General features: G+C 41.4%; 1 protein-coding gene across 1 annotated transcript in view; it reads left to right on the plus strand.

The window, feature by feature from the left end:
- Window positions 1-16,739, plus strand: part of AGPAT5 (1-acylglycerol-3-phosphate O-acyltransferase 5) — a 52,090-nt gene extending 35,351 nt beyond the window's left edge. The window contains exons 6-7 of the mRNA XM_084202604.1: window positions 12,762-12,885; window positions 14,218-16,739. Coding sequence (XP_084058730.1) covers window positions 12,762-12,885; window positions 14,218-14,443 — 350 coding nt within the window. The 3' untranslated portion in view covers window positions 14,444-16,739. The remainder of the gene's footprint in view (window positions 1-12,761; window positions 12,886-14,217) is intronic.
- The last annotated feature ends 9,640 nt before the right edge of the window (window positions 16,740-26,379 follow it).

Raw genomic sequence — 26,379 nt, forward strand, 5'->3', positions numbered from 1 at the left:
GTTGCTGTGTTACTCAGCTGTATCTGTGCCTGTCTGTTGCTGGTTGGCTCAAAGTGGCATTTTTGACTCCTTTACGCTACTGATACCAAGTGGGAAAAAACAGCTACAGTAGTTCCACAGAGCTCTCCAGAGTTTTGGCTGAGGGATCAGTGTAGACTGAGGGACCTGCAGGGAACTTCTCTAACTTTCTCCTCTTCAGCTTACTCAGTGTCACTGGGACTGGTTCCTTCTGCTGCTAAAAATAGTTTGTAGTGCAGCTGTTTCCATGTCACTTCATTAGCAGGTGTAACTCCTTGTGTCACATGCACTGCTTCCCAGGTGCTAGTTGATTAGAAGTTCTGCAGTTGTCTATTTTTACATTTTCACCCTGTTTAAAACTTCTGGATAGGTGAGAAACAAAACTGTCAACACTGTATTTTAACTCAACACTTGTATTGTACTGTAACGTCTGGAGATGGTTTTATTTTATGTACATCTTGTTCCTAATGGGCATTTTAATGTCTAAAGTTCTTTTTATTATTTACAGCTATTTTTTTTAAATGCCTTCTGATCCTTTTATAGTACCTTTGGAGACTGAGCAGTCTCCTTCTTGTCCCATCACCCAACCTTAAGACCCCCTTCAAAACAAATAGGATTGTTTCTCCTTCCCTGCAGCATATCTTGTTTCATGACTTAATTACTAGGCAGTTTCAGCCATTCTCATGCTGAACTTCTCACTGCCTAATGGTTAATTAAACAATTAAAATGTCATTACCTAATAATAAGATGGCAAATGTTCAAATTCCTTACGAGACCTCTTCACCTATTGAACCTTATGGTTTGCATGAAGCATGATATAATTATAGAAGGGGAACCAACAAGCTGAATTTCCCTGTTGGCTTTTTTTTTGGTGTTGGTGTCAAGCAGGAATCAGATGCTTTGTGGTGGCCACTCCACATCCAGCCTTTTGGAGCCTCCATGGCAGCAGTCCAGGCATATCTTTCAGCCAGGCTTACTGCTGGGGCTGGGGTAATTAGTTGCTGAGCCTTGGGGTAAAAATAAGGCAGTAATACAGAATGAAGTGCAGCCAACCAGCTGTTACCCCTTAGAGAGCAGATAAGTGATAGATCCATGACACATCAACATCACATTCCATGCTATTGTGGCAGTCACATGCATTCCATATAATATAAATTATGTAGATTAAGAACGCTTTTTGAATTACAGTGTGGAATATAGTTGTCATTCTTTTAGGCTCTCCAGACATAAAGTGACAGACAAACAATTTCTGTTGTAAGAGATTAAGATCATTTCACCATTTGTTATGCAGAAGTCCAGCAACTGGTCTGTCAGGAATATAACAAGAAATTAATTAGGCATACTTATGCATGTGACATTTTTTTGCATTATTTCTCTTTCACAGTGCTAAATTGAGTTATGCACACATAAAAGGACATCTTATTTCATATGAACATTTCATATTTGTGTCAGGACTGGTTGAGAATTTTGTTTTTCATTCTCATCGGAATAAAATGGCAGTGCAATCCTGGTAATTTTTAAAAGATAAGGTTGACATGTCTTTTTCAATCCAGCAACACTGATGGAAATTTATTGCATGGAAAACAAACTTCTGATAAACACAACTTTACTTGAGGACTTTATTTCCCATACTATGACATTTCCCATGTGAATGAAATCTGAATTCCACACAGATACAGTGTTTCTTGAAATGCATTTTGCTTTCAGTTCTATAAATCTCAATTCCTCAGAAGGGCCTGTGCCATTTCAGGAAAAACCCATACTTACCTGGGACATCATCAGCTCTGTTGTCTTCAGTAGTAAACAAAACAAATTAAAAAGAATATTTTAGTAACTGTCAGGAGTACTAGCACACTTTGAGAAATTGTGTTAGCAAAATGTGAATGGGAAGAAAAAAATCTGAAGAAAAGGTGAATTGATTTTTAAATTTTGTAATATGTAACTTTTAGTCTAAGCAGTCTTTCTTAGCAAAATTCAATTTTTGACATTTTTTTTAAGTCCAGCAATCTTAAATATACTGTTGACTTCTCAATAGGATTAAAACACAGCATAGTATACATTTCACCATAAGAACAGTGAATGACAGACATACCTGATATAACATGGTGCCATTTTAGAGCAGGCAAATTATTGTAGTATATTCTTCCAAACGTGTTAAGCTTTTTGTCACTGCTTATGCATGTTAATATTTTTTTGGCACTTTTCAGTGGCAAGTTTGTTTTAGATGATATCAGATTTGATTAGTCTTCAACAGTGACTAAGACTAGATTTGCTTTTCACAGGGATGTTGCTTTCTGCTGTTGCTTCACATCCAGTTGTAATCAATGGATGGATTTTTTTTCCTACCATTTGTTCATTCCCTTTATTACAAGTTTAGGTCTTGGTACATTTCTGGTGGAAGTTTATCTGGCACATGGCAGCCTTTCCAAAGAATAGCAATTTCCAACAGGTTTTTTCCCTCTCTCTACTCCTGAAGATGGCTTGTCCAGATCATTAATGACTGAGCATCATGGTCCTGCCTGGGGAGGACCAGGCTGCTAGGCACTATTTATTTGTGGTCATTAGAATAAGATGCTAATAGTCATATGGACACTGTGACACAGCTGAAGGACATCTCAGGTACTGAAGTCTAGAAGAACTATTTAGAAGGGAAAAGGAGGAGGAGGAACTTGTGCTGCATTTGTTGATACTGTTTTGCTACACTGTCATATCAAGTGAAAAGCAGAAGTTTGGGAAGAAAGGATGAGAATGTAGTTTTCCCCCCTTCAGAATAAATGTTCTAAACGTTCACATCCAGCTTTGTCTGGTGTTAAAAGGCAGGTCTCGTGGGACGTGGGAACTGTTATCATTCTTGCACCTGAAAGAGCATTATGTACACATCTACATCTTTATTATTCTGCCTGAAGGCTTTAGTGTAACCAGATGGTATTTATCTGGCCATTGTAGATGAAAGAGTGTGTGAAATAGCAGCATGTTACAATGATAAACACTGAATAAAAATAGCAAGTATATATAGACTCTGTCTTAAAGAAGTCAGAGGAATTCTTGAGAGTTATTGACTCTGCTGTATATCAGTTCCAGAACAAACACTTTGAAAGCCTGTGTATGTGAGCATTTCTGAAAATCTGTACACCACTTTGATCAGTATAATTTGAGGAGGTCAGACTGGCCTAACTTCCCTCGGGGAAAGTACACTTTTCCAAAAGCTTGCACTTTTGTTAGGACCCAGTTAGACTGGGAAGTACAAGACTATAGAAAAGAAACTGGAGCAATAGAAAACAGTCTTTATCTGGACTGGGGCCCGAATTTGTTCACATTCATTGTCTCTCAAGGTCCAAAGAAGGATAACAAGCACATGATTACAGATGTAACCATCAATGAAAGAATTAAAAAGCTAAATTAGTAAGCTGATAAACATTAACAGAAGTATGAAACAGTCCAAAGTAAGTTTTATAGTTATGAAATGCCTAACTATCTCTTCAGATCTCTGCTAGCTGTCATCTTCTATTGCATGAAAGAATATTGAAGAGCAAATGTCTTATGTTTTAGGGTAACCAAAGAAAGGATGTAGATTAGACCTTTCATACTGTAAGAATTAAACACTCTACTTCTGGTCAAAAACCACGTCACCAAAGAGCAGCATCAGTTTATGGGAGTGTATGAAAGCCTTGATGTAGTTCATCAGAGAAAATGAAGGTCAATCTAAGCATGAGTAGCACCTCTGCATCTTTATCCATCTGAAAACAAGGACACAAAGATGTCAACTGTATTTGGAATTCCTGTAGCTCAGTTTCTTGTCTCCACCATCAGTCAATCTTGGATGCCTAAGGAAGAATGCAAGATTCAGGTGACCCTAAATGTGTCTAATTTTTCCGAAATCACAGACACCTGTGGGCACTGTGTCTGTGTGTTCACACCCCCTTGGTGGGGGTAATGACCCTCTGCAACTCCTTCTGAGCCCCAGGCATGTGTTCCTGTGATTGTAAACCAAATTATTGTGTATCTCAGTTATTCCCAAGCAGCTCTTACTGAAGGTAAGCATCTATAGTGCATCTGTAGCTTCCCTTTGGGAATTTGTGATTTGAAAACAAATGGTCATCAGGAAACTTCTGCTACACAAGAGGCTCTTGAAAGTATTTACACTGGAGAGTCATAAAATTACACTGCACCCTGGACCTCATGCGCATGTGAGAGGAAACATTCCGCTCCCCAAGCAACCATTTATTTACAAAGGCTCAAGGAACTCCTGATCTTTATGCAAAAGTGTATCTAAACCCTGAGGATAACAAAAACAACCTTAACTTTTTCACACCATCAGGTTTGGCAAAAAATATGTTGCTGCTTTGAGAGTCTGTGCTTATTTTTGGGGTTTTTATGCATCACAGTCCTTTTCTTTTACTCCATGGTGCTGTTCCTTGTTTATCAAAACAGACTGTCTGAAAGAAAGGCAAAAACATCAATGCTAGCAGTACTGGCATAGTTCCTAACAGATCCTGTTTTTTTGCTATAGAGAACATAGCTTTGAACTGGTCCACTCTGTGGATTTTTTTGTTGCCTTTTTTTCTTAATTGCATAGTTTGATTTTTTTTTTTTTCACTTCAGAAACTTTTAAAATGTTCCAGGGAAGACACAGATATCTCCTGAATTTGTTCACTTTTAGTTACCAGTAGTGGGATACCCTGTAGATGTAATCCACAGACCTAACCTGATCCAGGTTCTGTTCCAGGCAGGCTATTGATCAAAACTGTTACGCTTTTGTCGGAAACCTCCTGCTAACTCGGTCCACATACAATATTCACTAATTGTTACAGAGCAGCACAAAGGCCAGCCTGCATCTGTTAGAATAACAGATTAAAGGCACTCAAAGATTGTTTCAGTGAGCTGTAATGTGCAAGTACTGTGGCTTTTCATCAGAGACCATCTTGGAAGAGCAGGACAGCTTACAATGACACTGTGCTACTCTCCATTGCTAATATCAGTATAGTGAACTATAGATGCCAGTTTCTAAGATTCTTTAGATCTCAGCATCTTCAGGAAGATACAGGCAAGTGATTATTTACCCTTGAATTTGCAGGATTTGTGGAGCTATAGTTCTTATCTGCCATCTTCAGGATTAAAAAAAAATATATATATATATGTGTGTATAATTTTTTTTTGTCATATCCTTAGTTCTGCTTCCCTTCTCCAAACTGAAAATTTGGCCTTTTTCATGTCTTCTTTTTTGTAAGGGAGGTACTTTTCCTCCTTAAATATTTTAGTTGGTCTTTTCTGTGGCCTTCTCTGAGTCCACTACATCCCCCTTCAGATGCAGAGACCAGAAGTACACACAGTATTTAAAATGTGGATTCATAATCTTTATCTGGTAGAGTGACTCTCTTTGTCTTGTTCTTGATGTCCTTCCTCAAGCTGCCCACTATTTGGGGGATTTGGGGTTGCTGCTGAGAGGATGATTTTAGGGAAGGGTCAGTAACTCCCAGATTGTAACCACCAATTCCAAGTTAAGCATCATGTAATCAGGGTTTCAGTTATGTTTTTTCCTCGTGTTTGTTTACACTGAAGCTTGGCTGCCACATTTTTACCCTGTTTGTTCAGCTTTGAGGGCTTTTGAAGTTCAGCCAACATTTGACTACCCAAAAGAGCTCAGGGTCTTCTGGAAGAGATGTGAAAAGCTTGAGCATTCACAGTTTGCTCCCTTCTTCAACTCATCCGTCATGAGGCAGAGTAAAACCAGTCCTGGCATCAATCCTCGGAGGACCCCAGTGGCCAAGTCCTTTCCATCCCTAAGGCCTTCCATTTGCTTCCTCTCCTTTAAGCAGCTTTTGGTCTTTAAAACATCAATCATTTCCTCTAATCCTGTGGCAGCTTAATTTTTTTAATAGCTTTCAATGTGGAACCCTGTCAGAGGCTTTATGAAAATTCAAAAATATCATGTCCAGTGAATCCCCTTTATCCACCTTGACACTGCTGTAGAAATCCAGCAAGTTGATGGGACAGGATTTCCCCTTACAGAATCCACACTAAATCTTTTTCAACAGACTGTGATTATCTGTGTGCTCAGTGATTTTATTACAGACCTATTATCTTACCCAGTGATGTAAGACTCTGGTCTGTATTTCTGTATTTCCCAGCATCATCTCCAAAGTCCTCATTTGTAGAAGGGAAACTCCCCATTTTTCTGGCACAATGGCTGTTTGTGATGATAGGTTACACATCTTTGCTTTTAAATTCCACACTTGAGAGCTTCTGGATGAACGCTGTCTGGTCTTGGTGACTTCCTGTCATCTGACTTGTTTATTTATATTTAGTCTAATATTTTCTGTCTGTTTACTTATTGATCTAGTTCCTTTGAATGATCTGGTACAAAGAATGCAGTGGGTGTAGGAATCAAACATTTTCAACCAGAAAGAGTTATGCAAGCAGATACATGAACTTCTCTTGCATGGGCTTATACTTGACCATGAGCGCTGCTCTTCACACTTTTGTCAACCAGCAGTCCTACCAGTGGCTTATCAAATTTATTGCTTTTAATATACTGAAAAAAGTTAAAATAGATCACCCTTTCCATTTTTCAAGTTCATTTTAGTCCTCTTAAGTTTATGTTTACATTTGTCGTGAGCAGTTTTGTGGTTTTTCCTTATTTGGGTTAGCTTTCCATTCCTCAAAGAGTAGAAGAAGGTAAGAGTATCATGGTAGCCTCCTTGATTTTCCCATTAAAGTCATACAGCTGTTTTTCAAACCCACACAGACTTTTCCTTTTGCAGTGTTATACATTTTTTATGCAAGCTTCTATTACAAGTTTTTCTGGGGTTTGGTATTTGGTGAGTTTTTTAATAGCTTCTTGGTTGCCTTCTTTTGGACTGTACATTTTAGGGTGTTTTGACACTTTGCCTTCCCTCCCATTGTGTACTTCCTTTAATTCATAGAATCATTAAAGTTGGAAAAAACTTCTAAGATCATGAAGTGCAGCCTTCAACCAAACACCACCCACACCCTCTAAACCTTATCTGCTTATTTTTTGAACACTTCCAGGGATTACAACTTGACCACTTCCCTGGGCAAGCCTGTTCCAATGCATGACCACTCTTTCAGTGAAGAAGGTTTTCCTGATATCCATCGAGCCTGAATTTCCTGTGTTGTGACTTGAGGCCATTTCCCTTGCTCTGTCACTAGTTTCCTGGGAGAAGAGGCAAACCCCAAAGAATTCTGCATTTCTGTGCTGGATTCTTTCTCTACAGCACTGAAATTAATTGTATTGTGGTTGCAGAGCAAGACCACACCAGGAACAGCATCTTTTCTTGTGGGTTTTGTTACTTACTAGTTCTTCCAGGAAATATTTATTTTTCTCCTCTAATGTTTTTGTCCAATTGGTTAGGTCATCTTGGTTTGGGTATATTTGGGATTTTTGCCCCTGTTTATCCTGCTGAAGTATCAATGCAGTTCAATAAAGGTGGCTGGAATCTCAGACTCCTGCTGTCATTCGTGAACTTGCAGGTCTCAGTCTGGTTTCACAGTTTCTGCTCACTATTATTAAGTTCACTTGGAAGTAATTTTATTATTTATCTTATATATATTCTAGTAGAATCTGGATTTTCCATCCACAAGGACTTTATTGTGCCTTTGTCCTCTTATTGTATAAAGCTATTATACTTAATATAATCTTTCATGCACTGCACCCTATTCTCTCTTGTACATCCTCTTCTGTCATTCCTGGTAGTCTGGTAACATTGCCCACTCCTGCAAGCCCACCAGGATGCCTGTGTTACAGAAGGAGTGATCTCTAGGTGCCAGTAATTCCTGTAATGACCTTATATTTAGGCTCCTCATGTTGGTACAAAGGCACTTCTGAATCTTGCCCCCACAGAGAATTTAGCTACATCCACCTCATGTTACATCCGTCTGAACAAGCTGCTTTTTCCAACTTCAGTCTTGCCCAACTGCCAGTTGAAACAGTTTCTGACTTTTCAGTTTTTGTGGCCAGCACCTTGGCCTAATAATGATGCAGGTGCATCCCATTTCTCACTTCAGAACATCCCCCATCTCCTGAGCTGTATCCTCCTTACACAAGGGGCGCCTTGTGCATGCAGGAGAGCACTGATCTCTCTGTGCATGTAAGTCCTTGCCCAAGGTATTGGCAGCATTCCTGACAGCTCTGTTCCTCAAGTGCAAGCTTGTGCAGGCTGTGAGCTTCAGTCTGGGCTGCACAGCATCCCCTCCACGCTTCCTACGTCTGCAGTACTCGCAGGTACTCGCAGGTGCTGCTCCTCCGCTGCTGCCCGGGGCAACTCCTGCAACCAAGCTCTGCTGGCCCCGGATGTTTGCTTTCCTGTCTAGTGCAGCTTTGCTCTACCGCTGCTTTATTTTGTTGGAGCAAGTCGTGAAATAGTTTCCTGTCAGCTCAGCTTGGGATGATGGAAAGCATGAAGCTGAGAAACAAGCCAGCACTTAAATATATGTTTGTTTTGCTGTTTGATTGTTAATTTGGTGTACAAAGTAAATGGAAGCAGAGAGACGGGATTTCTTTCTTTGAAGAGGACATAGTTTACAAACTGCTTTCGTAGCTGAATGCTGAAGTCCAGACTAATGCAGGTTTAAGAAGTGGATGAAGAATCTACAGTTCAGAGGAATGTCTCTGCTGGCTTTGCCTGTAAAACTATACAAACCACAACGCACAATGTTCTCTTACTGAAGAGATGTATTTTTATACATTTGAAATGCTAGTTATTTAGAATAAACACACATTATTCAGGTTTCATTTTCCTGTGATATCACTATCAGTTTATCACAAACATTACTGAAAACTATTAAAACAGGGGGCTCTCAAAGTAGACAGAACTAAGTCAGGCCTCAGTTTGTCCGTTCTTAATTTTGAAGGACTTTGGCAACAATTACATTGCAGTGGAAGAGCAAGTGTAGGAGGTTGAAATCTGAGCTACTTTATTGCTGTCATATTTAAAGTGCATATAAAAATAGACTTCATTAGTAATTGAAAACTGGAAGATCTGTTTAAGTGTAACACTGCTGTCACAACTTTCTTAAGGGACAAGGCAAATAATTTGGACTGGTGGAATGAATTTATGTGGTTCAGAAGGGGAAGGTAGTCTGAGGCCAGTTGTTTATCCCTTCTCAGTTACAGATAAATCAGTGTTTTGGAGCTTTTCTCCTCCCTCAGTTTCCCTGGTATTGCTGGTAATTCCAAAGAGAATTAGTTGGCTTTTGAAGGTGAGCAGCTGAGAACTGGTAGAATCTTGCAGGAGCCCCAAATATTGGTTTGCAATTAAAAATTCCATGGATTCAGTTCCTTTCCTGGAGTCTGTTGCACCTCATTTGTTCATCCCAGTGCTGCAGTGGTCTCCCCTCTGAAGCCTTGTGTTAGTGTGAATCTTGTCTCACCAAAGGAGGGATACAGTGCAGTGTCACAGCTTAATAACAAAAAATGCTTAATCCATTTTATTATCATTTTCAATTCCTTCCTTCTGCTGTGCTTGGTCACTAGAAGCATTATAAACATTCTGTGCCTGTATGTGTTATTTAGCCAGCTAGAAAGTTTTATTAGGAAATTATCTCCCACACGAAAGTCAGTCCATTTGGCTCCCACACAAAAGTTGTTAGTGTTCATTTAACCCAAATTGTTCAGGGTTCTTGACTAATGCTATCCCCAACATAATGTTTGCTTGTAATGTATTATTTGCATTTCTGTTTTGTCTCTTGAAAGAAAGTTCAGGCTTGCTTGTTCCTGCTGTTAATTATAACAAATTCTGGCAAGTTTAGGAATCTGAAAAGCCTGTCAGATGTTGGCCTTAAGGGCTAGTGTCCCTGAAGTTGGATGTAATTTGTGCATAATAAATTGCTACAATAAGATTTTGTTTCTTAGCTTAATTACATAAGTCTTTTGGGAGTTAAGCTAATGTGAAATTAAGGGTCATGGGACCACCACAAACTTTTGGAGGTTATGGTGATAAAATCCAGCTGTTTCTTCTCACAATTAACCTCCAATATGTTGTCCTTATCCAATGGTGTTCTTATGTGATTGCTGTAACACTCTAGATTGGTTAGTTGCATTAAACACTGACATGAATTGGATCATTAAATACTAGTCAGATTACCTGACTTGGCTGACTGCCTGCATTACAGTGTCATCTGCAGATGTCCTGAATACCCAGGCTTTGGATAAAAGGACTTTGAATCAATGTGTGGGAATCATGACCTTCCCCAGGATAGCACCTGAAGTAGCAGATCACACAGCCCTGAGTGAGGCTAAACTAAGTCAAACTCCAAAGGGAGGGTGAGGTTGTTGGAAAAATCAGTGGGATTCATAACAGGTGAAAAATAATGACAAAGTTTAGGACCTTCACATATGGGGATTCAATTTAGAGTGGTTGAAGAAGACCAGGGTGGGAAGTGGTAAGAATCAGTTTGCATTGGAACTTGGACCTGAGGTGGGAAGCCAGCAGTAACACTCAGGTATTTGAGGAGAGGATTTTTTTGTCTAAGTAGAATTATAGAATAGCTACACTTCAGCTTTGGTGGGGGAAGGAGTTTCTTTTTAAATACTTACGTCTTGAGTTTTGATTGGTTTATCATTTTCCTTAATAATATATAACAGAGTTATAAGTAACATCAGTAAGGACTTATTTGTTCCTATGCAGAACAGCCCATGTGCTATGAAGCAAAAGAAACATACACTATACAATGCACAGAATATTTTAAGTATCTTTTAAAGCTCAGTCTTGAGCTCTAACTGAATATGCATACCATAGATGCTTTTTATAGGAGCCTGTTACTTATTCTGAAAAGACCAGATCATCTGGCTTCCAGGCATTTGTTTTCTAGATAGTTTTGCATATTGTTAGAGTGTTCCACTTAATAGGTAATGCCACTCAAAAGAGGATTTGTACATCATGAACATTATAAGCATTTAAGACATGGATAATACATCTGTCATTTTAAGATATTAATAGAACGTTTTTAGGTGCTCATATAGTCACTGACCTTCATGTAGTGGCCTGGATAGTACCCTTAGAGAAACAGCGCTGCAAAATCCTTTCTTCACATTAAAGCAAGAGAAAAAAAAATTTCTTTCAGTTAACATCGATTTCTTTGTGGTTAGTAAAAGCATTGCACATAAATCTGAAGGAAATGTCTACCTGTACCATCATTCCAGACTCCGAGTCCTTAACTTGCCGTCTTATATACTTAACTGCCATCTAATAGCTGGAGCTAGGAGAAGGTTCTGCCAGAAGCCTCTTGGCAACAATTGTGTTTGCTGCTTCATGGCCAAGACATAGATGCCTGGATGGAACCCTCATCCAGCTCTCCAGCTGATGGTGCAGGGCTGTGTTGCTCCCTTTACACTGTGGTTCACTGAAGGGCTCTGTGCCTGACATCCTGATACAACCACACACAGCACCTTACAGATTTCTGCATCCAAGTGCTTCAAGACCTTAGGGATCTCTTTATCTCTTCTCCTTCCCTCCCCCTCTGCAAGTACACACACACATTTGCATGAACAGGCTTTTAAAATTCCTTAAGGCAATTTCTAGTATGTGATAAGGACTGTTTTTACAGCAAAGCCCTTACAAATCAATAATCCTGTAAAGATGAAAAACAAATGGGGGATATCTGCTTTGGCAGACAACAATAAAGATGTACATGCTGTAACAATTTATTTGCAGATTCATTCCTCCAGATACCCCTTACAGTTACGGGTCATGTGCATCTGCACTGCTGTCTGAAAAATGTCAACAACCTAAAGGGACCACCCAGTCTGTGTAACATTTGTTGCCTGTATGTATTGTAGGAAGGCATTTCTGGTCTCTTTTCAAACTAAGACGACTATCCAAATTTCTGAGGACTTCTATCCTCACATCATGCAAATCTCTGTCCAGGGATACTGTGGTTGCTGCCATACCCCTTGCTACTGATAAATGCAAACGGTTACCATTTGCATTTACACTGTGCAGGATTTCACATTTACAACATCCAGTATATTACAGTAATCATGCCCAGTATTTTTACCATTTGTTAGTTGTAAGAAATCCCACAAGGCCATTTGAGTAATGGAGTTTTGTTTGTCCTTAATGCTTGCTTGGTGAGTTTGTCTAGGGATAAATTGAGGAAATGGCATTTGGGGGCAGGGGGCAGGCAGTTTGCAATAGGGCTGTCTCGAGCTCTGAGAGACAGAAAAAAAAAGAAGGGATAAAAATGGAAAGCAGCATTTTGTTCTCAGTCTTCTGTCCTATTCCACTTTTTAATTACAGTTTATTGCTTAAACCGAAGCATACTTTCTCCTGGAGATGCTTTGGGAAATCACTATAATTCCAATTTTGTCATCCAGCAGCAAACAAAATTTAGATTTTAAAAAGGACAAGCAAGGAGAATTACTAACTTTAAACAAAATTGCAGGATGGATAACTTTATGACATCAAAGTTACTGCATCCGACACTACTGAGTGAGTAGATTGCTGCTAAAGTAGAGGGTAATATTTTCAAGCACAGTCTTTTACAGTTAGCAAGGTGCATGTTTGGATAGTTCTTCTGTGTTGTACATGATAGTAGTCCACCATTTTAAGTGTGTAGGCCAGATGGTTTCTAAGTTCAGTGTAGTGCTCAGGATCCAAACATAAGGAGGGAAGGCTTTTGAGCACTGAATTTAGGCTTCCAAGACACTTACAGTCAGATTTTTTTGGTGTATTCATAACTCAGTGTTTTTGTAACTCAGTCATGTTGTTTTGCTCTCTTCTTAGAGTTTCTTTGTAAGGAATGCCCAAGAGTTCATATTTTCATTGACCGAATTGATCTGAAGGACATTCCAGAAGAGCAGATGTACATGAGGAGGTGGCTTCATGAGCGTTTTGAAATAAAGGATAAGTGAGTAGAAATATGTAGAACTTTCTGTTTCAAGAGTCTGTCTTATTGCTTTTATATTAATAAATATACCCATGATTTCTGTGTTACAAGTAGTGCCCACTGTAGGGCTCTCTGAAAAGGGGTGATGTTGGTACTCCTGTTAATGTACAAGATAATACAACCTTGTGGTTAAACCTTTTGCTCAGGAGGTTGGGATTCCTCAGGTTTTGACCTTCTTTAGATTGAAGAAGTGTGAGTCCATGTTCCAGGCAAGACTCATTCATCTGAATACTCTCCATTCATCTTCCTTCCTGTGCAGGAATGTAAGATGCCTGTGGTAGGCAAGCAAGAAAAAGCAGGGTGATTCTGCCCTTGTAATCAGTGTTAAGTTGGAGTGATAGAGGGGCAGGTCTTGATCTAATCTCTTCTGCCGAAATTGTTTACAAATCTTTCATCCAGACAGCAACTTTATTATTGTTCTGCCAGTCTCACACTCCATGGAAGTAAAAAATGTATTCATTTCTCCTGAGAACTTTGAATTCATATAGAAGTTAACGTGAATATCTGTAAACATGGCACTGTTACTGTTACTGCTAAAGTGTGTTATACATTTAGGATCACTACTTTTGAAAAATAGAGTTTGAATTTAATTTAAATAGATAAGGAGCTGATACATAAAATGAAAGACTGTCCAGTGTCTGTCCCTTTAGTTATCTAGTGAAAGTGAACAAAACCGAATCATCCATGTGTCATTATAAGCTCCGGTTCACAGGAACATCTTTCCTGGGACCAAATAGTCTGTCAGGCAAATTTAGAGATAGTTAAAACAAAGCCTCAGAATTTCCAGACTTATTTATTACTGTTTTTTAAAACTAGGAGGAAAAAGGTAACTACTAAGCCAGTGATGCCACATCTTACTCTTGCATGTTTAGCTTCCAATATATTCAGTGGATTGGGTGTCCTTGTTATTTATTAATTTATTTTATGAAGATACTTCTTCCTCCTCCTTGGGTGCTCAGTGTATTGTTTTGTCATACAATATTGTATAGTGCTCTGGGCTTTTCTGCTAAATGCTGAATGAAATCAGTTCTTGTCAACTTTTATAGTCATTGTTGCAGTTGGTTCACAAAGAAAATATGGCCTTAATGCTTACAAGGGTTCAGGTTGAGTATTTTGAAGTGCATCATATTTGTAAGGTGTACTCATTGTTTGAACTTGTTACAGAGGAGCTGCTGCATATTATGAGATCATTTACTAAAAATGTTTGGTTAGAAGCCGTTACTGGGTGAAAGTAAGTTTGCTTAAAATGTTTTACTGTCTGACTTTGACCATCTCCTTTTTCTCTGCTTATAGGTTACTAATAGAATTTTATGATGCAAAAGATTCTAAAAGAAGAAATAAGTTCCCTGGGAAAAGTGTTCATTCCAAGCTAAGCCTCAAGAAAACTTTGCCATCTTTGCTGTTTTTAGGTGGCCTGACTGCTAGTATGCTTCTGACAGAATCAGGAAGGAAACTATATGTAAAAACATGGATATATGGAACTTTAATTGGCTGCCTGTGGGTTAGCATTAAACCATAAGCAGATGTTAGTCTCCAATCAGTGAAATGTGCAGTCTTTTCTTGCACATTACACCAAATTTTTTCCTGACTTTATAGAAAAAAAGTGTAAATAAAGCCTTATTGATCAAATATTGGAAATAATAGATTTTGTGACTTAAGCCTCTGTGTGGTTGGTCTGGGGAAAATAAATGTAGATTTTCAAATTTGCTACTGATTTTTGCTGGAATAATGACAGATAAACCGAGTCATATGATAAATTGCTTTCCCCATGAACTAACATCTATCTCTCTCTGCAGATCTGAAGAAGTATGAGTTATGCATAAGGGTGTCTTATGTGGACCTGTGAATGTATTTACAGAGATTATTTTAGGGTATATATTTATTCTTCTGATATTCATGTTGAATTTTTGTTACTCTTTGGTGCATTACAGCAGCTCAGTTGCATCTATCCCAGCTGTATCGCAACTAAAATCAAAATTTTCCTTTTTTTCTTGATTTTGCTCTTCAGTTTTCACTAAATACTGTGTTCTTTAAAAGGGACTGCGTAAGCTGGCAAATCATGAGATGTTACCAGAAGCAGAATAAAATGTTCCTGAGAACTATTGTTCATGGGGAAGAAGCTCTGTTTATCTAGTGCATGATTTTTGATTATATTGCAGTATCAGGTGATTAATTTACATATGCAAAACATTAAATTGTACCGAGCAAACAGCTTATTTTGCGCATCTCACGTTTGTGCATAAAAGGAATGTGTGCAGTGTAAGGAAATGTGAAGTTTTTGTTTCTGGCCAGAACCCTTGTAGCCTCCCTTGTGTCTGCATCACCCCTCTCACCACGAGCGTTCAGCTGAGCTCACACTCCTCCACGTGTATGTGCCATAAGCAGAAGTTTCCTGTTACCTCACAATTTTCTGGAAGCAACCCTTGTTGTTTGAGAAGTGCACGGAATCACTGTAACGAGGAACCGTCAGGTGTTCCTGGTAAATCTGGAGCCTGTGCCTTTCCCACTAACCTGATTTAGCCTGGTGTTCCATAGGCTGGCAGTCATCTTTGTGCTGTAGTATATCCCACTAGATTCTGAGTCATTCTAGGCCATGCAGACTGCACTTAGGTCGAAATTATGGGGTTGATGTACATGGTTTGCACAGTAGATAATAGTCAATGAAATGCATATCCTACCAGTATTTCACCTGCTTGAAAATATACTTTAAAAAGCAAAATCAACAAACCCTATGAAAGTCTGAGATTCCCAAGGCTGGTATCTTTGTTGGGGAAAGCCATTTCCTGATTCTAGGCAGTAGTCTATATGTACAGCAATGGGGTAGGAAAGAAGATGTATTTTATCTTCTTCCATTAGGGAATTGGACTCCCTGTATCAAAATTTAAAAACTAGAGAATATTTTTATATCACACTTGCAAGCTTTAAATGTGCATCTTTTTCTAGCTTCAGTACGATTTGTCTTGCTTTAGAGTCCATTGTGAGTTAAACATCTCTTTAAATTATATCTCAGTTTTTCAGATTCCATCATTGCCAGTTAATTAAAGATTTTAACATGTGGGGTTGCTTTGGGGTTTTTTTTCAACAGAATGTTACAGAGGAATTACAGTTCCACCTTAAAATCATTCAGTACAACTTTCAGTTTGCAGTTCTGTGTCCTTTCATAATGGATTTTGTCACTGGAGTTATTTATATCGGTGATTGATTCAGGATATGTTGATGAACCATTTTAAAAACAATGACTGGGAACAATGTTGAAAAACAGTATTGTTATGAGGCTGTGAAACAAAAAAAAAAAAAAGCCATTTTATGTAACAGCCAAATGTGCTTACATGTAGTTCTTCCTATTCTCAGCTGACTGTTACCAGTGGGTATAACGGGAAGGCAACGATCCTATGTTAATGTGAGTTTTTTTCAGTCATGGAATGAAATTTTATTCTGACATGGCTAAATTTCTTTGTAACAGCTAAGAATAACATTTAATTATACATGAAAAATAAATGCAAAATGCTTAATTCATTTGTAGGAAAATAACTGCTATTTTGGAGAGCCTAATTACATGAAATATTGGATATCTCTTGCTGTTTAAGTACCAGGAATATAATTGACACAGTGCAGCAAACAAACAGGATGTTTATTTTGAACCTTATTCTCTATGTTAATCTTTTTTTTTTCCTTGCCATTAATTTATAAAGTTCTGAAACTGTAATTTGCTGATGTATTTGGCATTGGGAGTATCACATGCTATTTCTAAATATGCACTGATATTAACTTGAAATATTTCTTCATTAAAATAAGAAGAGCCAATGCTCATTCAACTTTTCTGTCCTGTCTGCTTGTTCAATTTTTTCTGCACCTTCATGTTTATAATTTGGAGCTGTTTAAACAAAGGCTACAAGTGTGGTTTTAAGTCCCCGATGGAAGGACTTGTGTGAAAATCAGTCAAGTGAAAGAAAACAACTTTCTTCCCAACTCTTTTTTCCCATGCAGCCAGAAATGTGTTGGAATTGATCTGTGCTTGTTCCAATGCAACATACCACCAGGTCAGTGGCAATAGCTTTTTGCTCTCGAGCACCTGCACCATTGGCTGCTCATTAATGATGTTCATTGGTGTGTAGGACCACGATTCTGCCCAGGAACTGGCCTCAGTGGCAATAGACCTTGGCCTGACAGCACTGGCAGGGTGTGGACAGACCCCGGGGCCGGGAAGTACTGCAGACAAATACCTGAGCATATCTTGGTAGCAATGCCACCAAAGTTGTAGTGATGTGGTAAATCTCAGAAGGACCTTTATGTTCAAAAACTGCCTTTTCCAGCTGTATCATGCCTCTGATAAGAGCTGTTTCCTCCCACAAGTACCACTCTGTTCATATGCACAAGCTGTGTGTAAAACTTGCAAGACCACTAAATGCTAGTTCTACAATGACATCCTTGTGTTTACTTTGAGGGAAGGAATTTGGCTGAGCAAGTATTAACTTACTTGATGGAGAGCACAAAAACTGAAGTGACAAAACATTGCATGATACTGGAATGAAGAAATGACTGAGGAGGACACGAGGGGCTCCATGCAGATGCAGTCCTTTGCTAACTCCTCTGAAGCATTTTGCTGTAATACTTGTTTTTTCTCCTTTCAGTCAAATGTAGCATACCTGTAAAATTTCTTTTAGTACTTAAAAGTTGGCCCCTGACTGTTTTGGCATTTTAGCTTGCAGAGAATGTTTATGCTTACTTCAAGGGAAAGAGAGGTAACTATTTTGTGTTTGAATAATGAAGAGGACCATGAGCAGGTTTGGGATTTTTGGCTTAGCATTAAAAGTGAAAAAAGATACTTTGCCCATAGCCACCTCCAAATAAAACACTTCATGACAGAAATTTCAACTATGCAATAGAAAACCAGCTAACAGGTTCAAGATCATGGCATCTGTTTTACAAATGCTTTTCCATTCTAAATATGGGAACCAGGGTTTGGTCCTAACCTGCAATTCTTGGTCACTTTTTAGCAGAGTGACTCTGGTGGCAGGGCTTGGAGCAAAGGCAGTGAGGTTTCTCTTCTTGTCATTTTCATGTACTTGCCTGTCTCATCAGTTTGGAGCCTGTGGTCCCAGTGAAGTGTGCTGCCCAATTTGCTGAGCATAAGACAAAAGAAGAAATTGTTAGTTTAGTTTGTATAATGGCAAAAGTCACACAAGTAAAACACAGCATGTTCAGAGAAGGAAAAACAACAATAATCTGAAACAAATATTAGAAACGTCAGCTCCAGTCAGGCATGACCACATCTGACTGATTCCAGAGAAAATTTGTTTCCTGTGTGAGGACCAGTTTCCCTGTCAGCATGGTGAATATTTCTCCCACCTGTCCAGTTTCAGTCCCATACCTGCAGCCTTACCCTAGGCTGATTGAGGTCTCTTTTTTCTCATGAGTCCTTCGACACTGTTCAGACTGATGCAAATCTGGAACTGAAGAATTTCCCTATTGTTTTCAGCCTGATAAACTGCTGACTGACTACTGCCACCCATGTCCTTCTAATATGTTCTCCTTTAGAGGACTGGCATTTGGTGGACAGATGCCAGTGGAAAGGCAGGGATGTGTTGCTGATGGGCTGGAAGGAGGTGTCACTGTTGAAAGTGGGCATGTTGAGCTCTGAGCCACTTGGGCTAGTGGAACATGTCCCTGCCTGTGGCAGGTGACTTGGGACTAGATTGTCTTTAAGGCCCCTTCCAACCAAGCTAGTCTATGAAGTCTATACTGGACATCTGAGATGGATCTCCCTCTCTTCTGCCTGGGCCAGAGCCCGTTCCTTCACTGACTGGCACTTGGCATGGCTTTGAGTAAAGGCAAAGGCCAGACGATCCCCTGAAAAACAGTGACTTATTCCTGGGTCATATTTGTGATGTGAAAGCTCCATTAGTTAGGCTTGTACAAACTATTCCACAGCCTTTATCTTCTGTGGGAACTCTGTTTTCAAAGGACATTTTGATGCCTTTGTTTGTATTCCCTGTGTGACTAATTCGAACCAGAGCCATTTCAACCTGTTTGCCTGACAGGCCCAGAGAACCTAGAGAGGATGCAGATGTTCAGAGGCAGAAGTTGCTGCCAGTTTTCTGGCTGTGCAGTAACGGAGCTGCTGGTCAGAACTGTTGGGCTCCCCACAAAACCTCTGCAGAGAACAGGCCCCTCAAATCCCAGTCCGACCATCACAGCCTGTGAGAGGAATCACCATGGGCTGCCAGTACAAACAGTTTCAGAGTGGTAGGTCCTAAAACCCACTTGGCTTGTTGGCAAAGTATCCAGGATGTGGTGTTCTCTCCATAAGGGGCTGGGCTTCACTGGTGCTTTGAAGCATGGATGAGCCATGAGTTGCAGAGTTATGCCTACTTTAGGGCATCAAAGCCCAGTCACTGAGATGAGAAATAGGAGATACAGTCTCAACAACTCCTGGCCTGAGAAAGACCAGAGATATTTTACTTTTCCCACCATTCCATGCCCTCAGGAAGTCCCCAGTGCTGCTTTTCCCCTAGCTAGGCTGGAAAAGATTTGAAGATTTATAGGGCCAGCATGACTGCCTGATGCCAAAGGCATTGGCTGGGACGTGGATGTCTGCATTCAGCTTTGGTCCTAGGGCATTTCTGAACTGCCCTAGGAACAAGGTGGAACCAGAGATGGCTGACAGCTCACACCAGTCTGCAGGCAGAGGTTACAGAGAGAAGAATAGGGGAAGGGTTCCACCCTAAAGTGCCATATTTTTGAAGTGTCTTTCCATGTTTGGAGTGAGTCCAGCACACCAATGACACCAGCAGATCTTGCCGCCAGTACAGTTGCTGTGTCCCATGCTCCACACCCAGACCCTCCTTCCCTGTCATCTTCAGGGACACTCACAAAGGCTGAAATTGCCAAAGCAGTTTCGAATTTCTGGATATAACCAGATCCTGGCTTTATTCAGCTCTGCAACTATTTCATCCAGTTTGGACCACAAGGGAAACAGAATTTAATTTCCAGTTGGCCAAGATGGGAGGGTTGACACTGTAATGATCCCAAAAAGTATCAAATGCTGTACAACATCATTAAGCACAAAAAGAAGAACATGCAGATTTCTCAAGGCTGAAACCTGAACTGGAGGTATTAAGTTAAATTGCTTTTCATGCTGTATGCATTACAGTTACTGGTTAAGGATGTCACGGTTTAGCAGGCATTTGCATCTCCTATAGTGTCCTATTTCACTTTTAGAAGAAACACTGTAGGTCCAGAAAATGGCATTGCCTTTATGCTAGTTTGCCCCCAAGTCCTTTAAAGTCTTTCATGATAAACAGGCTATAAAATTTTGACTCTAATCTGTATCATTTATGAGTATTTTTTGGCTTCTATAAACTACGAAGTCTTCACTTTTTTTATACCTTCATGAGGTATAAAAAAAGTTGTTTTGACATCAGGGTGCTTAAAGAAATTCCTGTTTATCACAAAGGATTGCATTAGTACGGTCACACACTGAGAGATGTTAAAAAGACCTTAAAAACACACACTGTTTTTATAGCCAGGGGAGATAAATCAAACTGCAGAAATACTTCTTTCAGGAATCTCACACTTGTAGCTAGGACTTGATTGTAGTTATCGGTGAATAACCTGGTTCACGCAGCTGTTTAAAGACAGAGAAATAGAAGTTCTCTGGAAGCTGGAGAAATGGTGTTATTATTGTCCAGAAAAGGAAAGGTATTCCAAAGAGCTGACAAATAATTCTGCATCACCCATAGTAGTTCTGTTGGCACAGGATATGGTATTGTTTTCTAAGTTTAAACAGTAATAAGAGATTGTACGTACGTATCCTGATACTGTCAATTGTATTCCTGACAAAATCACAAGAGATTCAAGAAGTCTCAATGCTTAGAACACATCCCCTTTTGCACTGCAGGGTTGGAAATGCCAAGTGGCTGCTGTCGCTAGCTCATCCTGTGTATCCCTTTGGAATGCTGGCTGCTGCTGTTTAAAACTAACAATCATTCTTGGCAGCACAAACACGTTGGAAAGCAGAGGTGTGAACTGGGACGTGTCCCATCACCAAGGATGCTGGGCACTGCAATAAAGCCTGGGCAGCCCATCAATGAGCCCTGCAGAAACCAGGAATGGGAACTCAGGCCAACACAGAGCTGCAGTCACTGTGAGACAACCACGTGCCTGTTTGAAGAGTGAGTCTCAGCACAAGGTGGGCACTGGCAGCGCCACAGGGGTTACAGCACGTGCGTGGCAGAGGCAGCGTCTTCAGGGGCCACACCAGGCTCAGCTGAAGTGAACAGAGACTTCATATTCCTTTTTTATTAGTAGAACAAATTTGAAGTTTAAAAAAAAAAAGTCCTTTCCAGATTATATGACATCCTGGAAAGGAAGGAGTACTCTCCTGAACCCCTCCAAGTTTGGAGTAATTTTGGGATCAAATGATGCTGCAGAATAATTGAATAAGGGTCTGCAAGGCTGCAGGTTCTCATTCCTCTCTTCTTTCTCAGCTCAGGTCAAATCTTTCCACATGCAGTTATAACATGCAGTTATAAGCTTTCCTTATTCCTTAGGTGCCTGACCTAAATTAAGCCTAGTTTGCAGAAGAATTTAGGACTTGCAGCTGCTGGAGAAGGCAACAGATAAAGAACACGCACACATCACTATAGCCAGTACAATGTACTTCTTGGATTGAATAATCAGGACATACTTCTAGGCTCTGGTTTTCTGTTTGTAATATGATGGCAGTGCTCTTCCTTGCATTTTAGAGGTGTTCAACAAACACTTTATTTTGTGAAGTTTTGACACTTTTTTTATAATATTCACCATGAAAGTATCAGAAAGAAATGCATGACTCTGTCTTCATAGCCAGGTTTATTTACCAAGGAGTCAGTAATGGATGGGAAGACCATCTGAGTGAGCTCAAGTGTTCTTAAATGAGCTCAGAATAACATGCAAAGAGGCCAAAATGAAATCCTTCACATCCTTTTCCCACACACCACTTCCCAGTTGCCTCCATGCTTTGTTGTGCTTTAGTCTCCTCTCTATCTCCTGATTCCCACCTCAGTGTTCACACACTTCAGGTTCCTCCAGTTCTCTGCCAGGATTCCCTTTGTTCCAAGTCTACTTTTCCAAATTATCTCCTCTTGCATGTTTCACCTCCTCTGAATGTAGTTCACTGACGTCCTTCATGTAGACTGAAAAAAAAACAGTTTAAAAAAAAACCCAAAAAAACAAAAACCAAACAACTGAAAATCTGTACTTTCAAGTATCTGGATTTAAAGCTGCTTTGGCCTGAAGCACTTAGGAATTGCAAGTTCTAGGGAAGTCCCACTCCAAGTCCTGGAGCATGTCCCATGCTCATGAACTCACTAGAGAACAAAGCCTGCAATCTCTGGCTGGCCTCTGGCAAGCACATGTGAACTGCAGCTGGCTTGGTTTTTATCCAAAGCTCTATGAATTGGCCAAATTTTCACTGAGAGTATGAAAAGTCCATCTCAACAGTAAGGTTAAATTTTGTCCAGTTCCAAGTCCCTCTTCCAATAAGAAAAAAAGCAGCCCTGCTTTTCAAGGATTTCCAGAGTACTGGGAGGGGAAAGTGTGTTTTTGTTTGGCATCAATCCAGCCATGATTAGATTAAGGAAAAAAGGTGCTCTCAGAAACATGAACTATTTTGGCTGAAACTTTGAAGAAAATCTGGCTTTCAACACACAGCTGGCAAGCAAAGTGTGGCTAAATATTTGCTAATTGGGCAAAAGTAAGAAATAATAAATATATATATATATATAAATGATAAATAATCCCAGGATTGAAAAGGCAAGATGCATTGGGCAGTCCAAAACTTGGGTTGCGCTATCAGCCATCTATTAGCTTGCATCTTTCCCTCCCTCAGCCTCAAACTCTTGAGAAAATCTGGACTCAAGGATCGATGTGGGATTGGTTGTGGTTTGGATCAGTCTTTGTTTTTACCTCGATGTCTTCAGTGAATCCATTTTATGGCTGCACATATCTCAGATTTGCTTTCCATGTAATGAAGTTTGGCTACTTGAGCCAAACCCAGTAATACGCCTTGGAAGATTGGCTATAAAAATGAGGTTACAAGGGTTTAACTAAACCAAAGGGCTGAAGCAGAGAGTAGCTAAGTCATGTGCAGAATATCTAAGTGTTTTGTTTCCTCGTGTAAGCAAATACTGTGTTTTGTTCATTGAGTATCAGTTTCTAACACCGCTCCTGAGTGTTCCTTCATCATCCTGCACTGATGTGTCTCAAGTGCTTGGAATCAGTCCTGCCACCCAGGTGGGGTCAGTGTTGCTGTAACCGAACTGGCTGGCTGATATTACTAACTTCTGCCTCGAAGAATTTTGACAATTTGATTATGAAATGCATTAGAAACATGAGACTTAAGGCTGAAGGAAAGAATGCAGGCTTTAATTGCAAAGAGAAGCGATTCCTGTCATGAAGAGCACTCTACAGCACGCAGTTCTTCAGTCATACAGTATGCCAGTGCTGCATGTTAGCAATAGCCACATGCCTTGGATGTTCAGGCTCATGGGGTTCATTCTGGGGAGTTTCAGCATCCTTAGCCCTGCAGACAAGCTGGCCTGCCAGTGCAGCTGGAGTTTGCATCTTCATGCTGTGTGAGTTGGTTGTGAGAAGCAGAGCTGTAAGACCCTAGCACTCTGCCAAGCCTCATATCCTTCTCTGTTCTGGATCCAAGAGTTCCTCTAACACCACCTGCCACCTCAGTGACTCTGTTGAGTTTGCACAGGAACAGAGCCAAGGAGCAGCTTCAGACAAACAGCAGAGATCTCGGTGAAGAGGCAAGTATGAGCCAAGAGGCTTGTCCAGTGTTTGTTAAGATGTAATTTGTTCACAACAGCAGCAGCTCAGCCAGCATCTTGGATTAAACCCCAGAATTTGGGCCCAGCTGACACATGCAGTGTGGATGCTGTCTTACACATTGTCTGACACGAGCCTCCCCTTGCTCATATCCACTCCAAGGCACTCGGCTACTACAGTCCTGTGAGGCTCTGTCCTCTGTGTATTTTGCTTTTTTTACTTCTGCTGTCATCACTCACCAAACTGGATCACTGGGGTACCAAGTACTTTTTTCCCTGAGAATGACCTCAAATGAACTCAAACTCCCCTGTCCTCTCAGTAAGCCACAGTCACGGGTGGGTCACACTCCATCCCTGCAAGCTCAGGTGTGAAATGTTTCAAAAAGCTGAGCTAGCCCATGTCACTGCAGGGGTACTAGGGATGGGAAGTAGGATAAGATGGGGCATTCAGTCCTAGGCTCCTGCTTCCAATGGAAACTAATTCCTATCCTGTGAGAAGCTCTTACACTGAACTACACAGGAAGACCAGAGAGCTATGACAGCTTATAAACCAGGGGGCTAGAGCTGCCGGGGGGCAGGGATTATCCTGCAGCACGCACAAGCTGATGCCACTCACGCTCCGGGACTGTGCCCACAGCAAGCACACCAGCACACAGGGAATGCGTGGGTGCTTGGGCATGAGGACTGGTAGCTCTTCCTTTCCCTTATCTAGTGTTTTCCCACATTAAGCTGCAAACACAGCAGGGACACGCTGATTTTCATGGCAGCGGAGAAGTCAATCCCAGATCTTTCTGTGTGGTTTGTAACGAAGCTTCAAACCTGAGCTGCCCTGCACGCACGGCTTTTGTGACACAGCGGCTACTCTAAGGTAGCCAATGCATATTAAGAAGGCCCTTTCTGTAGGACAGATGTTCCCTCAGGAGCGCTATGCCAGAGCGCTGGGGGGCCCGGGCTGTGGCGGACTCTTCCCACCTGCCGTTTGCAGAGAATCCTGCTTTGCCCAAACAAGCCCCAGGCGCAGCCGCTGCTGAGAGCCGCCCTCTCTCCTTCCCTGCCGGGCTGACACCGCGCGTGTGGGAAACTCGGCTGGAAGCGGCCCCTGGAGCGAGGCCCGGCTCCCGCAGCAGGAGAGCTGGCAGCGCTGGGAACGGGGTCAACAGGGAGGGCAAGTCCGAATGCAGGGCAGGCATTGTAACTCCGAAAGGTAAAGAAGGCAGGAAGGGAGACAATTAAGCGCTAATGAGAACAGAGTGTGCTGCCGGTATTTGCGGGTGCCCGTAGAGATGGGCACGGCAGGGAAGGGAAGGGAAGGGAAGGGAAGGGAAGGGAAGGGAAGGGAAGGGAAGGGAAGGGAAGGGAAGGGAAGGGAAGGGAAGGGAAGGGAAGGGAAGGGAAGGGAAGGGAAGGGAAGGGAAGGGAAGGGAAGGGAAGGGAAGGGAAGGGAAGGGAAGGGAGAGGCACAGGCACAGGCACAGGCACGGCGTGGGGCACGGCCGGCTCGGGAGGAGGGAAGGGCAGCGGGCGCTCGAAGGCAGCTCCGGCCCAGCGCTTGCATCTACCACCATCTCGTGGCGAACCAGCAGATCCCAGCGCCGGGCCGTCCTCACCATCGACAGCAAAGGGAAGGGGCAGAGAGCTGATCCTCGGGTTTTACAGCCACTGCTGCCCCCGTGGCTCCCGGCGCAGAGCAGAGGCCGGGAGCTCACTGAGAAGGGCGCACCAAGGGTGAGGGAAAGCGGCAGCGGGCTCATTCCCAGGGGATGTGCCCAGCCCAGGACAGATCATTGCCAGGTGATGTGCAATATGTGCCCAAACCAGGACGGGCCTGAAAAGGTCTGTCTGACAGACCTGAGCTCATCTGCACTCAGCAGGCCCCCAGAACCTGAGTCAGAGACCTGCCTTTTAAGGAGCCCTCAGTCCTGAGGGGTGCTGTAAGGAGGACATGATGCTTCTCCTCCAATGCTGGCATAAATCCTGTTTGCAGGGAGGAAGAAAACATCTGCCTGCTCCTGTTTCTGTGGGATGGTCAAATAAACAAAATCAGTGACAGCAGCAAGACAGGTTCACAGCAGAAACCAAGAAAATCAGTTTAGAAAACAGAATTTCATGGGAGGGCAGAAAAGGAAGAGGACTGCCAAAATGATGGAGAAGATTTATGATTTCCTACTGAAAATATGTGAAGCAGTTCTGAGCTTCAGTTTAGCTGCTTTTAGAAAGCAGTGGCAGTAACAAGCCTTAATGCACCATGCTTTATGTAGAGAACTCTGTTAATGCACCGTGGACTAATGTCTATATTTGAGATTCTCTCTGGTCTGACAATGAATCAGAAGTGCTCTTGTGGTGTGTGGTGTGAGGGTCAGCGAGCTGCAATCAGGGCCGGATCAGAGGGGGCTGAGGACTAAGGCAAGGCAAACCCAGTGGTGCTTACTGAGCCCCCCCGAAAACACGGGGTGTGGCACGTGGTTTACCCATGCAGAGCTTACCTAGCTGGGCCTCAGGTTCCAGGTACTGACTAACCAGAACATTCTGAGCTGGAAAGGATCACCAAAAATCATCGAGTCCAGCTCTTAGGAGGATGGCCCACACAGAAACTGAACCCACAACCTTGTCATTATTAGCACCAAATATTAGCACCAAA

The sequence above is a fragment of the Fringilla coelebs genome (assembly GCF_963513975.1).
Source record: "Fringilla coelebs genome assembly, chromosome: 3".
Taxonomy (NCBI): Eukaryota; Metazoa; Chordata; class Aves; order Passeriformes; family Fringillidae; genus Fringilla; species Fringilla coelebs.